Below are 16,572 nucleotides of genomic sequence, written 5' to 3' on the forward strand. Positions count from 1 at the left end.
TTAGTATATTTGGATATACAAAGTAAATGAATAGTCACAAAACCTTGCTTCCGGTATGTTAAATATGTCAGGTGTCTGAGATTCCACTTGAATAAAAACTTTTTTTTTTTTTTCAAAAAAACCACATGTATGTGTGTGTGTGTGTGTGTGTATTAACTGTGGCCCACCAGGCTTCTCTGTCCATGTCTAGGCAAGATTACTGGAGTGGGTAGCCATTCCTTTCTACAGGGGATTGTCCCAAGCCAGGTAGTGAACCCAGGTTTTCTGCATATCAGGCAGATTCTTTACCATCTGAAGTCAGCAGGGAAGCCTCATGTATGTATACACACACATATAAAATAAACCAGAGCTGATGGAACCCTTGCCTTTTTATAGGTTATCTTCATACATGTGATTCTTGCAGCTTTGACCTTGGTGAAGTCATTCTGTTTTTACTGTGTGTCTTCTGTCCCAGGGCAGCTTTCATATTTTCTCTGTGTCTGAGGAAGGAACCAGGAGGAAAACTTAGCTGCCCGTTCCTCACAGGTGTTAGGGGACTCAGGAGACAGTTTGAGATTTTATGTTTTCTTGGAACACTTGTGTGCTTTCTTGGAACATTTCGGCAGCAAAATGTGGAGATTTTGTTAAAATTGCTTTTCCCACTGTTACTTTCCTTTGCGCTTATTAATAGGTGCCCAGCAGGGCCAGTGAAGCAAACACATTCTGAGAGATGTTGAACTTTATCGACTTGTATTTGTATAGTTTGGTATTTTCCCCGAGAGGTGAGTTACACTCGAAACGTCTGCCCACAGGTGGTGAGGAACCTTCCCTTGTGGGTCCTGCCGCTGACTTTTCCTGGGGAAACTGGTTTCCGGACTGAGTTGTTGTCCTTGGCTTCCTCTCCTGGGAGCGTCCCCCGCCCCCAACAGTTTGGAGAAGCCCTTCCAGCCGCCATGGCTTTGCCCCATGAGATGCAGGACACCCACTTCTGTGCGAATTTCAGATTGTTAGTGTTTCAGTGCGAGCAGCCTGATGGCTCAGCAGGTGAAGAATTCGCCTGCAATGCAGGAGACGAAGGAGATGTGGGTTCGATCCTGGGTCAGGAAGATACCCTGGAGAAGGAAGTGGCAACCCACTCCAGTCTTCTTGGCTGAAAATCCCATGGACCGAGGAGCCTGGCAGGCTACAGTCCAACAGGTTACAAAGAGTTGGACACGACTAAGCACCTTGCACCCCATGTCCTGCCCAGTGTTGAGGAAGTACTTAGGATAAAACGTCTCCGCTGTTTATCCAAAATGCGAGAGTCCCCAGGTACCCTCCTGTCACACGCAGCCCCAACCACGGTTAATGATTAAGTGTTTCCGCAGGTGTTTGCTTTTCCCATGGATCAGCTGATCGAGTTACACACGCTCCTTTTCAAGGTCAGGATCAGCCTGCTGGGGCTTTTGGCCTGAGCTCCCAGGACGTCCTAGGAAGAAGTGGGCGCGGGTCTGCCTTTTCCCCTCAGACCTGTCCAGTGGGTTTCGGTGGCAGACACGTCCATGTCTGACCATCACCCCTAAGCTGATGTGGTAGCAACGGTGGCTCCTTGTGGCCAGGTGAGGACTGTGGGTGGCAGGGGTCTGGGGGACACAGGGCGCCTTCCCCTCGGTTGTCAGTTCTGTGTGACACAGACATCCTTAAGCCACCCCCACCCCCACCTTTGGTCTTGTGGAAGGACGACCCTGGGGTCAGGTACGCTTTCCTGTTCAGACTGCGTGTCCACAATGGGTCACCGGCCTGGGGGCCACAGCTGCAGAGTCACCCTGGAGAAACATGGTGTTGCCAGCGTTTGTACATTCCCAGTGTTTGCCCATCGTCTGACCTGACTCAGAACCACCTCTGGATCTGGACCCGTGGGCTGTTCCCACACCCTGGGCAACAGCAGCTGACCGTTAGTCGCTCGGTCGTGTCTGACTCTGCGACCCTTGGACTGTAGCCTGCCAGGCTCCTCTGTCCGTGGAATTCTCCAGGCAAGGACACTGGAATGGGTTTGCCATTTCCTTCTCCCGGAGTTTGCTCAGATTCGTATCCACTGAGTCAGTGATGCCATCTGACCATCTCACCATCTACCGCCCCTTCTCCTTTTACTTCAGTCTCTCCCAGCTTCAGAGTCTCCGGGCATCTAAAGGTCACATCCAGCAGGGGGACTTCCTGGTGGTCCAGTGGTTAACGTGGCCCCAATACAGGGGGCCGGCGTTCCATCCTTGGTCACGGAACTAAATCTCAAATGCCTCAACTAGCGTCTGGTGCAGGCAAATAAACATAAAAAAGTAAAGACAATGTCCATATTGGGGCCTCACCTAGACCAGTTGAATCGGACCCCCTGGCACCATCGTTTTTTAGAAAAAGATCCCAGGTGGCCTCCTTGTGCAGCCAGGACGAAGAAACACTGTTCTAGAGGATTGCTGTTCATTTGACAAGTTGTGTCCAACTCTTCGTGACCCCGTGGACTGCAGCACACCAGGCTTCCCTGTCCCTCACCATCTCTTGGAGTGTGCCAGGTTCATGCCCGTTGAATTGGTGATGCTATATAACCATCTCATCTCTGCCGCCCTCTTCCGCTTCTGCCTTCAATCTTTCCAGCATCAGGGTGTTTTCCAGTGAGTTGGCTCTTCACATCAGGTGGCCAAAGGATTGGAGCCTCAGCATCAGTCCTTCCAATGAGTATTCAGAGTTCATTTCCTTTAAGATTGACTGGTTTGATCTCCTTGCTGTCCAAGGGACTCTCAAGAGTCTTTTCTAGCACCACAGTTCAAAAGCGTCACTTCTTGGACGCTCAGCCTTCTTTATGGTCCAACTCTCTAACCCACGGCAGTGAAAGTGCAGAGTGCTAACAACTGGACCACCATGGAGTTGACCTTTTCTAGAGAATATTAAAACCTGGAAACCTTGTTGGAAATGATTATATATATATATATGCAACTATATAATGGTACTTCCCTAGTGGCTCAGACGGTAAAGAATCTGCTTGCAACATAGGAGACCCAGGTTCCATCCTTGGGTTGGGAAGATCCCTGGAGAAGAAAATGGCAAGCCACTCCAGTATTCTTGCCTGAGAAATCCCATGGACAGAGGAGCCTGATGGGCTACAGTCCATGGGGTCGCAAAGATTCAGACACAACTGAGCAACTGAAACAGCACAAACAACAATGTACATAATTTATATTTATATTATATTATGATAATTGTGTGTATATAATCATCACAATATATTATAATAACATACAATTATTTCCATATTACAATTATAATTGTAACTGTGTTCTACATTATATAGTATATATGTGACATATAATTATGCCAGGCACTTATTTTTTTCATGTGTAAGTGGTGAATGAGCGAAGGCAGGAGTGAACGTGTTGGTGGAAGTTGCAGCCAGACTGGCTGGGACCTTCCTGAGGTCGAACCCGGGGTGGCCAGACCCTGTCCTCGGCCTCAGGCCCTCCCCGCACTCTCCAGTTTGTGCTCTTGTACGGTTGGAAAAACATGAAGCTCAAATGACAGAGGCGTTTGTCAGTGAATTCAGGAGTCCCCGGGTGCTCTGAAGTTTTAGTGGAGGATGGGATGTACTTTGGAAATTGTAGGCTTCCCTGGTTTCTCCAATGCAGGAGACCCGGGTTTGACCCTGGGTCGGGAAGGTCCTCTGGAGAAGGGAATGGCAGCCCACCCCAGTGTTCTTGCCTGGAGAATCCCCTGGACGGAGGAGCCTGTGGGGTCAGACATGAATGTGTGAGTAGCTTGGAAACTTTCCTTTAGGAAACGAGACCCTTCCTGGGTGACCCGGGTGATCTGCTGGCTGAGATGTTTGACCAGGACCCTCTGGGGAGGTGTGCAGGCGGAAGACCGAGGACGAGGCCAGGCTGGGGTGTTGGGTGGATCCGTTCCCAGCTGCTCAGACTTGAGGCCCGCGGGCCAGGGCGAGAGCTCGGCAGGCAGGAGCTCTGACCATGCGAGTCGCTTGGTTCTGGGAAGACCAGGGGAGGAGGGCAGGCTGGCCAGGGAGTCGCAGCAGCTTGCTCCAGCCCCGGGTGCTGCATGGCCGACCTCAACCAGGCCAGATTTTGCTGGTGGTCAGGATGAGGCGGATATCAGGGTTTTTCATGAGAAACCTCCGGGTTAGGACTTATTCAGCCCCTCTGCAGGTTGGGCAGAGCTGCATTTATGGACCCCGTGTCCGAGGACGGTCCAGGTGCTCTTGGCGGTAGGGGAGCCCCCGACCCAGTCGTGGTCTTGCCTTTCCCTGGATGTGGGGGGGGTGCATTTTCTGGGGTGGCGTCTGCACTTTGCTGGGCTTTGCGTGTCTGATCAGGGGCTGGGAATGTCCCGGGACCTGGTGGCCCAGCAGAGAAACACTTCCACGGGTGTCCGATGACCTTAAATGAACTCTGGAGGTAAATGGTGGGCGTCAGCCTTCTCAGACTGGACACCGAATTGGCACTGGCTGAGCTGTGTCCTGCCTGGGACTTTTCTGAGGCTCGTCACCCCAAAATGAATGGCTTCCAGGGTCCATGCTCCCCAGCCCCTGGGGCAGTCGGCCAGGTGATCATCTTCCTCCCTTCCCCTCCCCCTTGCTTTTCTCCCCCCCCACCCCCCCATTTCTACTGTGAAATATTTCCCGCACAAAGAGATGCCCAGAGAATAGCGTCACAAGCCTCTGTGTCCCAGGTTTGTCGAAGTCTGGCTTTCTGTCTCGTCACCTGGAACTGTTTCGAGGAAACCAAAGTTACAAGTGACATCCCAGGCGCTGTGACCCCCTTCTGCCCCCCCGCCCCCCACTTTGGCGTTCCTGTCGCTGTGGGTGCCTCTGCCCTGTCAGTCTCGTCGTGAGCACTTCAGGCTCCAGGCGAGCCTGCATCTCTCCAGCCTTTGTGCGCAAGGACGCCGTGTCTGAACGGTCCTTTCTCAGGGCTCCCTTTGGGGCCCTGCGGGGGTCGTTGGGGTCCACGCTGCCCTCAGCTGTGCTGTCCGTGGGAAGTAGAGACCACACCTTGGTCAGGCAGACCCTGAATGGTTAGGGTGGCGTGTGAGCTGGGTTAACCAGGGCACCCCATTTTGCAGGGAACAGCCTGGGACATCTTTCTTGTTCACATGAACTTGACCTTTGACGTCCTTTACAGAGGTCACACAGAAGTGCAGTTGCTGGTTTGGCATGCACCACCCCCCCGCCCCAGGACCCCTGGTCATCTCAGGTTTTAGCCTGACCTTTCTGACCGCTGCCTACAGAGCTGGGGGTGTCCCTGGGCAGGTTTTAGCCTGAGCTTTCTGACCCCTGCCCACAGACCTGGGGGTGTCCCGTGGGCAGCCTGCCCTCCCAGTTCTGTCCTGCTAACGCCCGTGGAACGAGGCGGCAGTCGGCCCCCTCACCTGGGTCCTTGCCGGGGGGCTTTTATTGCACTTGATGGTGAGGAAGCTGCCCTCCCAGCCTCCGCGGGCTCTTGGGGACCCCCAGCCCTCCCCCATCCGCCTGCCCCCATCAGTCTTTGGGTTCCGCTGTGCTCCTGGGCCTGGAGATTCTCTCATTTCTGAGCCTGGCCCTGTGTGCTGGGTCTATTTTTACACAGTACCTATCATTGCTGTGTTTGAAGCAGAGGGGGTTATTATAGCAGGCGCTCGGTACCCTTCTGACCCAAAGCCCGCATCTCTCTGCCTGCTGCTCCTCCAAGAAAAACAGAGAGCTGTTCCTCTTACTCCCGAACGTTTCAGACTGCCCTGCTGCCCCCCTGGTCCGTGCCCGTAAGCTGTGGCCGCAGCCACAGCGAGTCCAGGCTCCTCTTAAGCACTGGTTTCCAAGCACCGGGGCAGGGCTCTCGGGGCCCCCACAGGTCCTGCCTGGCTCGGGCTCCGGGAGGAGCTGGGGTGTGTGGAGGTGTGTGTGTGTGTGTGTTACCCACGCAGGTCGCCCAGCCTGCGGTCACGCCCCTGGACACCGGTCTCTGCCACGCCCCCGGCTTCTCCCTCGAACCTCCCCTGATATCTGTCTCCCTTCTCCCTTCTCCGAGCAGACACGCGCAGCCATGCCACGCAGCCCCACGTCCAGCGAGGACGAGATGGCCCGGAGCTACTCAGGCTCCTCGGAGGAGTCGAACTCAGACAGTTCCAAGGAGGAGACCATCTACGACACCATCCGGGCCACAGCCCAGAAGCCGGGCGGCGCCAGGGCAGAGGAGGGCCAGGCCCACACGCTGGTGCTGCGCATTGTCATCGAGGATCTGCAGCAAACGGTGAGCCTGTCCGCCCGCCGCCTGGCTTCCGGCCCATGGCAGGCGTGACCTGGACTCCAGGGGCCTCTGCTCGCCCCCTGCCCCACCAGCCCCGGAGGCCCGAGCTGCTCCTGCCCCCTCCCCACGAGCGCGCCGCCCGCCCCCTCCTGCTGAGCCCTCCTCCCCCTCCCTCCTCCCTGCCCGCTGCACCTACTGTGTGCAGGGATGGAGCCCAAGCCTCAGCACAGAGACCAGGCCTGCAGCGGCAGCAAGCACAGTGGGTGCCTTAGTAAACGGGCTGCCCGCCCCGGGCAGGCCCCGCTGCCTCCCCTGGCATGGGGCTCCCTTCCTGGAGTCTGCAAGCTCTGCCCGGGGTGCCCTGCCCGCCCTGCCCGCCGGCAGCCCCTGAGTCGTCCCTCGAGGTCCGAGCCCCGTGCTGTCTGAGGCACACGAGGGAGACAGTCCTGTGGTGAATTTGCCTGAGGTCCCTGTGGCCACAGCGGGTGCTGGAGAGGGGTCTCCCTGGCCGTGGTGCAGTTTCCGGGGCCTTGGAGAACGCAGGAGGGGCTCCCTCTGGGGTGGGCACAGGACAGGTGGCAGGGCGGCACGCTGAAGCTGGGTGGGTGCAGCCTGGTGGGCGGGGGCTGCACCAGGCCTGGTGGGGGGGCCTTTCGGGCTGGGCGGGGCTGGACCTGAGTCCCCCGTGGAGTCACGTCCAAGGTCTGGCTAGTGGATGCGGCGTCCGGGCCCTCGGGGAGGCTGGGAAGGCTCGGTGACCCCAGGAGGGGCCTTCCGGAGGCTGGCAGGCGGCGCACAGACCCACGGTCGGCCGAGGGGGCCCCTCCCCGTGGGATTCTTGTCTCTTGGGATCAGGTGACCGGGGTCTCAGCCTGTGCCCGTTGAAGGCTCCCCGCTGGGGCGTCTCGTTTCTCGTCGTCTCTGCTCCTTAGGTCTCCGTGGGGCTTGCGTGCCCTAGAGGACCCCTCATGTTGGAGTTTAGAGAGGAGGTGGAGAGGTGGGGCTGGGGGGTGTAGACTGGGCTGGGGCGGGTGTAGACGTCTCTGGGAGGCTCCAGCCTGTGTGGCTGAAGGCCCTGCTGGGAAGGGGCCCGGCTGGGATCAGAGGGACTGGGGAGGCCCGCAGCGCCACCTCCTGGCCGAGTGGCGCCGGTGCGGCCCTTGGGCTCTGACCCAAGCCGTCTCCTGCGCCTCATGTCTCCCAGGAAATCCCCGCTCCTGGGGAGGGGCCCTGCGCCCTGGGGTCATCTCAGGGCGAGCTCTCACGACCCCACCTTCCAGGGAGAGCGCGGGAGGACCTGAGCCCTAGGACCAACCTGGCAGCAGGCCAGGCCCAGCGTTCATTCTTCCTTCCGTGTCATCTGACATCTCTCATGAAAGTTACGTGATTATTATAAAAGCCTCAGGTCGTATAAAAAAGCACAGACACCAGCTCCCGGAGCGGTTGTCGCTGATGTTTCACGAACATTTCAGACGTGTCTCTCCAAAGGGTTGCAGGTGATGGGTGACCTGGGTAAGCACAGACTCAAAGTACACACTGTTAATATTATCAGCCTCATTAAGGTGACTTAATTTGAAAGTAAAAGGAGAAAAACTCAATGAAGGAAAAGCTGAACTTTAGTAATTTTTTTTTTTTTTTTGCCACAAGAGAGACTGTTTTCAAATGAATCTATCAAGTTAAAAGAAATGATTGCAAAAAACACTGGAAGGCTGATCTCTTTATTGGTTTTCGCTTTTGATTACAGTTTTCTTTCCTCCTTTTTTTTTTTTTTTTTGCTGTAAGGAACTTAGTGTTCTCTCCCTGTATATTGGGGGTGGATTAAACTAATTGCTGTAATAAACAGCCCTCCAAACCTCAGGCACATGACACATAGATTTTTTATTTCTCAGTCCCCTGGGGAATGGCAGGGATGAGGAGGGGGTGGTTCGCATCCACGCAGCCATTCAGGGACGCAGGCTTCCCGGACTCTGGAGTCCTTCTTGGGTCTCCTATATCTGCTCAGAGGGAGGGAAAGAGGAAACTCCTGGACCACATGTCTCCTCCCACCTTCCCTTGTCCTCTGGAGGCTGCTTCTGACTGCACACACCTGACCCATGCGCTTGACCCATGCACTTGACCTGCAGCTGACCACATGCTTCTGACTGCACACACCTGACCCATGCATTTGACCCATGTACCTGGCCGCAGAGGAGGCTGCGGAACATAGTTGAGCTCTGAGACTGGGAAGGAAAAGGTCAGTGTGTGGAGAACCAGCAGCTGTTTTGCACGTGCACACACACACTCACATTCACACACACGTGTACACATGAGGCCTCTCCTCCCCACCCACCGATTCTTGCTGGTGTAGGGCTCCCTGCCCAGGGTCGCTATCCACCCCACGAGACGCCTGTCCTGCTGCAGCCTTCAGAGCCCTGAGGTCTCAGTCCCTCTCCTAGGGTCACTGCTCGTTGCCGGGCGCACGGCGGCCTTCTCTTGTCACTGCTCTGTATTCCGTCCCACCTCTTAGGTGGATGGAGCTGGCCGTCCAGGGTTTTCTCAAGAGGAGGTCCTGAGGGCAGTGCTTCCCCTGTGACCGGCCCGCTGGTCTCACCGCTGGTGGTCGTGATGCCCGTTGAGGTCCATCGCCCGTGGGGGATGCAGTGGGTGAGGGTCCCGAGTGCCTCTGGCTGCAGCCTCATCCGTGGAGCAGTGTACAACCTTGTTGCATGTGCGTTTCCGTGTCAGGAGTGTTATTTAACACACGCGGTGCACTCAGGATTAGCGCCGTGCTCAGGGCCAGCAGCCTGTGACTCACACTGGAGGCAGCTCGCCTGACACGTGACTTTTCCCCGAGGCTCGGCCCTGCCTTCTCATCCGTGGACACCAGACCCCGCTTCAGCTCTGCCTGGGGCCATTTCAAACCTCAGAATCGCCAACGAAAAGCACCGAAATGCAAAACAGGGCCCCAAATAGACCCGGATAAAGACACTTGTTTATAAGATCACGGCGGACACAGAAGGGAGCTAGCTGGTCCTCTGCTCAGACCCGGCTGGGGACCAGCATGTCTGCTCTGTCTGCGAGTGGTCACAGCGGTGCTGCTTGTATTGATTTGGGGTTACCAGTAAGTTTTAGCAAGTAGGCAAATTCCCAAATACAGAATCCACAAAGAAGAACTGTGTACGTGAACATGTCAGCTTGTATGTGGTTTTCGTGTGTAACCTTTGAGCCACAGTTCCTGCCCCATGTCGCCCCAGACCTGCAGGGATGTTGTTTGGTGGTCTGCTTGCCCTGAACGTGTGCTCGATGTATCTTGTCCAGGACTTGATTTTTTTTTCTTTACTGGATTCCTAAAGAATTGACTTCAGTTACTAACCCAGGTGGCTCAGATGGTAAAGCATCTGTCTGCAGTGCGGAGACCTGGGTTCGATCCCTGGGTGGGGAAGATCCTCTGGAGGAGGGCATGGCAACCCACTCCAATATTCTTGCCTGGAGAATCCCATGGACAGAGGAGCCTGGCGGGCTACAGTCCCTGGGGTCACAAAGAGTTGGACAGGACTGAGTTGACTAAGCACCTAGGAAGTGTTTGGCGCTGGCCATTCTGTTTTTCCTGAAGAAATCTGTTTCCCAGATTTTTCCTTTTTCGCCTTCCCTTCTCTGGGAGCTGTTCTCTGTCTCAATGACACAGTTTCCCCTTTTTACTGAAATACAGTTGATTTGCAATGTTGTGTTAGCTTCAGGTATATAGCAGAGTGATTCATGTACACACATACACGTATCAATATGCGTAAATATCTATTCTCTTTCAGATTCTCTGCCCTTAAAGGTTATTACAGAATTGAGTATAGTTCCCTGTGCTATCCTGTAGGTCCTTGTTGGTTATTTTATATGCGTGTATATGTTAGTCCCAAACTCTTAATTTATCCCTCGCCCATCTTTCCCTTTGGTAACTGTAAGTTTATTTTCTGTGTCTGTGAGTTTATTTCTGCTTTGTGTATGACTCTTTTTTTAGATTCCACAGGTAAGTGATGTCGTGTGGTCTTCGTCTGACTCACTTCACTTAGGATGATCATCTGTAGGTGCATCCACATTGCTGCAATGGCGTTATTTCATCTTTTTTATGGCTGAGTAATAATCCATTGTATGTGCCACGTCTTCTTTATACACGTCTGTCGATGGGCATTTCGGTCGTTTCCAGGTCCTGGCTATTGTAAATGGCGCTGCAGTGTACACTGAGATGCATGTGTCTTTTTGAATTACGGTTTTCTCCAGATGCATGCCCAGCAGCGGGATTGTGGGATCACAGGGCAGTTCTGTTCTTGGTTTTCTCAGGCACCTCCATACTGTTCTCTATCGTGGGAATACAGTCACTTTTAGTGTCGGCTTTTCCTCCGCTTGTTCTGTCATCTTTTCTCTCATTCCTTTGATCACCTGTTGTTTTCCCTGTTTGTCCTTTCTTTACAGTATTTTCAGGTGCATCCATTCTGACTTCGGATTGATCACCGATCACTGTTGGTTTTTGTAGCCCTGCGCTTGCTGTTTTTGGAAATTATTCTTTGGAGTTGTTTGTTTGGAGTAGCTTTCATGGCTTATTATTGTTCCCCTGGCACGAAGTACTGAGCTCTCTCTTCTTCTAGTTGGGTGTATTTTCATCCATAGCAGGTGAACCAGGTGTCTGATTTTTACATGCTGTCCTGCTTCCTTTTCTGTTTCTTTTTCCTGCAGCGTCTTCCTTATTTCTGCACTGTTTCTCCTGACCTGTCCCTGTGGTTTGACAGTGACTGGAATTTCTGTTTGTTCTGGTCTCGAGGGTGAGTCAGACTTGGGGGTCTCTCTGTTGGCCCTTTTACAGACAGGCCCGGGGGCAGGGAGTGCTGAGTCTCTTTAGAAGGTCCAGGCTCTCTTTTCTGCGGTTTCCTGGTGTAGGGAGCTGCCCACTTCTTGTGAAGGGACACGCCTGACGCTCCCACTCAGAAGCCCCGCCAGGAGGGGTCTCTGCTGGACAGTCAGCCCCAGGGGGCTCCTTTGTCCCCCCAACCCCGGCTCAGTCAGAGGAAGGAAGAGAGACGGACGTTGAGTTCACATCTGTCAAGATTTGAGGATAGTAGTGCATGATGTCTGGATTTTTAGACACTTCCCTGGTAGTCCAGTGGCTAAAAATCCACACTTCCAATGCAGGGGGCAAGGATTTGATCCCTGGTCGGGGAAGTAAGATCCCACATGCCTCAGGATGCGGCCAAAAAAAACAAAAACCCACAGAATACCTGGATTTTTGTCCCCGCCAGTGAACATCGGGGGATTCTCCCCTCGGAGGGTTCGGTTTCCCTGGCTCACCCAGGGGGGATGTTTCTGCCGTAGGTCAAGGCTGTTTTGACTTTGGATGCTTTCATTGTTTGGGGTCACTGCGTCAGACCGACGTCACCCCTTCTCGGCCCCTGGTGCAGGCCTGCTTATCCCCTCGGGGAGCTGGAGTGGGGACCTGGTGACCCTCCTCCCCCCCCAGCGTGGACGGATCCTCAGGCTGCAGGTTTAACCCTCTGAGCCCCTAGATCCTGTTACTGTTTATCGATGCTGGAGGATTCAGAGGCTGGGGAAGCACTCCCCTTGGATTTCAGACTCCATTCCCGAGGCTGAACGGGAAGGCCGAGGGCGGGGTGAGGACGGAGCCCCTAGGGTGACGTGCCCCCTTCTCTGCCATTTCCCCGAGGTGGGCTGCCCGCGTCCCTGGGGCCGGAACTCCAGGGCTGCAAGCCTGGGGACCCCTGGCAGGTACACGGTGAGCCGAGCGGCTGGACTTACAGATGTCTGTGTCCTCCACGGCTTTCCTTGGTCAAAGCACCATCCACCCGGGGAGGCCCTTTTCCTTGCAGTAGGGAGGGGCCGTCTGCCAGCCTGCCTGCCGAGAGGCTCCGAGGGCAGCCTGGCGAGTGTGTGAGATGTCAGGCCAGGCTGCCCCAGGCCTGCTGATGGGGCCCAGAAGGTGTTCTGTCCTCAGGCCATGGGCTTTGGGGACCCACAGGGGGCTTCCCCGGTGGCGCTGGTGGAAAAGCATCTGCCTGCCAATGTGGGAGACACAAGAGACTCAGGTTCGATCCCTGGGTCGGGAAGATCCCCTGGAGGAGGGAATGGCAACCCACTCCAGTATTCTCGCCTGGAAAATTCCCTGGGCAGAGGAGCCTGGTGGGAGGTGCCTGGTGGGCTACAGTCCATGGGGTCACAAAGAGTCAGACACAGTTGAGCGACTAAATCGCCAAACCACCGGGAGTTACTGGTGGAGACACACCTGCTTTGCAAAAGGAAGATTCTTCCCCAAAGGAAGATCCTTTCAGGGTCTGGACTCCATTCCCAGGGGCATAGCTGTTTCCAGAACCTTCTGAAGACCACCTCTCTTCTCTTTCTTTGTCCGAGACAAACAAAGGCCCTGGAGCCTGAGACTAGAAATCCCACGGGTGTGAGCTCTTGGGACAGAGCGGCCCTTGTTCCCATGAGAAGGCCTTTGCCTTGGTGAGTCCTGGAGGCGGGACTGAGATTGGCCTGGAATCCTGCCCGGAGGGCTCTCGATGCTGCTGAGCAGGTTCCGCCGCCCAGCGCCAGCCAGCGGCTTCTCAGGAGCACGCGTGGCTATGCCACTTCTGCACCAGGAGGGTCCCTCCCCAGGTGGGGTCTCTCCCAGGTGGGGTCCCTCCCCGGGTGGGGTCTCTCCCAGGTGGGGTCCCTCCCCGGATGGGGTCCCTCCCCGGGTGGGATTGCCTCCCCTGGTGAGGTCCCTCCCCAAGTGGGGTCCCTCCCCAGGTGGGATTGCCCCCCCAGGTGAGGTCTCTCCCCAGGTGGGGTCCCTACCCAGGTGGGGTCTCTTCCTAAGTGGAGGTCCCTCCCCAGCTGGGGTCTGGACATGCTTCTTGGCCGGAGTGACTGCTCTTTCTGCGTCTCAGTGGGACTGAATTGTGAGCTTTGGATGGCGAGCGCTGGTCCTCCTTCCAGGAACGCCCCCTCAGGTCGCTGCACACTCTGGGAATCAGAGTCCTGGGTGTGGGGGGGTGCTCAGGCCTTGCCGTCGAGTGGGCACCTGGGCGTGGCGGGCGGGCATTCCTGCTGTTCGCCGGAGCATCGCAGATGCCCAGGGAGCTCACTGTCGGGTGGAGGGTTGGCACGCGTCCATTAACCTGGCCTTTTAAGCAGAAGGCGTGCTCCAACATCAATAGAAACTGTAGCTCTTGTGTTCTTTCTGCTTGGGGCGCAGAGAATAGAGATGTGGGACCAGCCCCGGCACCAGGGCCCCCACAGTCCTGACCAGCCCTCCCTGAATGTCACGCCACATGGACGGCGCAGAAGAACGCAGAGTGGACGGGGATGAGCTCTCTGGGTTCCCCTGGGTGTATATGGCTTCAGCCCTCTCGCCCATCTCCCCCCAAGAGTTGGCACCGAGTAGATGCAGGGAGCTGCCAGCCCTCATGTCGGTCCCCACGACCCGCTAGGGCAAGTTAACGGGGGTCCGTGGGCCTGGTCTGCCTGGCAGAGACTTTGGGAAAATGCCTTTGTGCTTTAATCAGTGCTTCTGTCTGTTAGATAGCTGCGTCTTCAAGTTTATGTAATTTGGAAAACGCGTCTCAGCTGCTCTGCTCTCCCCAGGCCACAATCCTCTCCTTTCACCTGTTTGTCTCTCACTCAAATTTCTCCCCAAGAGCAGCATCCCATAACATCCCACATCCCGTATCTTCACTGCATCCTGCATCCCTGCAGCACCCCGCATCCCCGCCCAGCCCCACACATCAGCTGATAGCCGCACTTCCAGATCCATCACTGGCCTCCAGTCAGGCCGTCAGATGGGCTCAATCCAAGGACCTCGACCCTCCTGCTCGTCACTGAGGCTCCAAACAGAACTCCAAGCCCGCAGAGCCTTCACCTCCTCCTCCATTGGGTTTTTTTTTATTTTTTTATTTTTTATTTATTTATTTTTATTATTTTTTTTTTCCAGTGGGTTTTGACATACATTGATATGAATCAGCCATGGATTTACATGTGTTCCCAATCCCGATCCCCCCTCCCACCTCCCTCTCCACCCGATTCCTCTGGGTCTTCCCAGTGCACCAGGCCGGAGCACTTGTCTCATGCATCCCACCTGGGCTGGTGATCTGTTTCACCATAGATAGTATACATGCTGTTCTTTTGAAATATCCCACCCTCACATTCTCCCACAAAGTTCAAAAGTCTGTTCTGTATTTCTGTGTCTCTTTTTCTGTTTTGCATATAGGGTTATCGTTATCACCTTTCTAAATTCCATATATATGTGTTAGTATGCTGTAATGTTCTTTATCTTTCTGGCTTACCTTCACTCTGTAAATTGGGCATCCAGCTTCATGCCATCTCATTAGGATGGTTGCAAATTGAATTTCTTTTTAAATGCTGAGTAATATTCCCATGTGTAATATGTACCACAGCTTCCATATCCATTCATCTGCTGATGGGCATCTAGGTTGCTTCCATGTCCTGGCTATTATAAACAGTGCTGCGATGAACATTGGGGGTGCACGTGTCTCTTTCAGATCTGGTTTCCTCAGTGTGTATGCCCAGAAGTGGGATTGCTGGGTCATATGGCAGTTCTATTTCCAGTTTTTTAAGAAATCTCCACACTGTTTTCCATAGCGGCTGTACTAGTTTGCATTCCCACCAACAGTGTAAGAGGGTTCCCTTTTTTCCACACCCTCTCCAGCATTTATTGCTTGTAGACCTTTGGATAGCAGCCATCCTGACTGGCGTGTAATGGTACCTCATTGTGGTTTTGATTTGCATTTCTCTAATAATGAGTGATGTTGAGCATCTTTTCATGTGTTTGTTAGCCATCTGTATGTCTTCTTGGAGAAATGTCTGTTTAGTTCTTTGGCCCATTTTTTGATTGGGTCATTTATTTTTCTGGAATTGAGCTGCAGGAGTTGCTTGTATATTTTTGAGATTAATCCTTGTCTGTTTCTTCATTTGCTATTATTTTCTCCCAATCTGAGGGCTGTCTTTTCACCTTACTTATAGTTTCCTTTGTAGTGCAAAAGCTTTTAAGTTTCATTAGGTACCATTTGTTTAGTTTTTGCTTTTATTTCCAATATTCTGGGAGGTGGGTCATAGAGGATCTTGCTGTGATTTATGTCGGAGAGTGTTTTGCCTATGTTCTCCTCGAGGAGTTTTATAGTTTCTGGTCTTACATTTAGATCTTTAATCCATTTTGAGTTTAATTTTGTGTATGGTGTTAGAAAGTGTTCTAGTTTCATTCTTTTACAAGTGGTTGACCAGTTTTCCCAGCGCCACTTGTTAAAGAGGTTGTCTTTTTTCCATTGTATATCCTTGCTTCCTTTGTCAAAGATAAGGTGTCCATAGGTTCGTGGATTTACCTCTGGGCTTTCTATTCTGTTCCATTGATCTATATTTCTGTCTTTGTGCCAGTACCATACTGTCTTGATGCTGTGGCTTTGTAGTAGAGGTCTGAAAGTCAGGCAGGTTGAGTTCCTCCAGTTCCATTTCTTCTTTTCTCAAGATACTTTTGGCTATTCGAGGTTTTTTGTATTTCCATTACAAATGTGAAATTCTTTGGTCTAGTTTCTGTGAAAAATACCGTTGGTAGCTTGATAGGGATTGCATTGAATCTATAGACTGCTTTGGGTAGAATAGCATTTTGACAATATTGATTCTTCCAATCCATGAACACGGTATGTTTCTCCATCTGTTTGTGTCCTCTTTGATTTCTTTCATCAGTGTTTTATAGTTTTCTATGTATAGGTCCTTTGTTTCTTTAGGTAGATATACTCCTAAGTATTTTATTCTTTTTGTTGCAATGGTGAATGGTATTGTTTCCTTAATTTCTCTTTCTGTTTTTTCATTGTTAGTATATAGGAATGCAAGGGATTTCTGTGTGTTAATTTTATATCCTGCAACTTTACTATATTCATTGATTAGCTCTAGTAATTTTCTGGTAGAGTCTTTAGGGTTTTCTATATAGAGAATCATGTCATCTGCAAACAGTGAGAGTTTTACTTCTTCTTTTCCTATCTGGATTCCTTTTACTTCTTTTTCTGCTCTGATTGCTGTGGCCAGAACTTCCAACACTATGTTGAACAGTAGTGGTGACAGTGGGCACCCTTGTCTTGTTCCTGATTTCAGGGGGAATGCTTTCAATTTTTCACCATTTAGGGTGATGCTTGCTGTGGGTTTGTCATATATGGCTTTTATAATGTTGAGGTATGTTCCTTCTATTCCTGCTTTTTGGAGAGTTTTAATCATAAATGAGTGTTGAATTTTGTCAAAGGCTTTCTCTGCATCTATTGAGATAATCATATGGTTTTATCTTTCAATTTGTTAATGTGGTGTATTA

General features: G+C 52.9%; 1 protein-coding gene across 2 annotated transcripts in view; it reads left to right on the forward strand.

Moving 5' to 3' along the window:
- Positions 1-16,572, forward strand: part of SHANK2 (SH3 and multiple ankyrin repeat domains 2) — a 560,095-nt gene that overhangs the window by 82,455 nt on the left and 461,068 nt on the right. For both annotated transcript variants that reach the window (XM_043452087.1, XM_043452088.1), the window contains one exon: positions 6,024-6,242. In XM_043452087.1, coding sequence (XP_043308022.1) covers positions 6,036-6,242 — 207 coding nt within the window. In that variant the 5' untranslated portion in view covers positions 6,024-6,035. The remainder of the gene's footprint in view (positions 1-6,023; positions 6,243-16,572) is intronic.

The sequence above is a fragment of the Cervus canadensis genome, chromosome 29 (assembly GCF_019320065.1).
Source record: "Cervus canadensis isolate Bull #8, Minnesota chromosome 29, ASM1932006v1, whole genome shotgun sequence".
Lineage (NCBI taxonomy): Eukaryota > Metazoa > Chordata > Mammalia > Artiodactyla > Cervidae > Cervus > Cervus canadensis.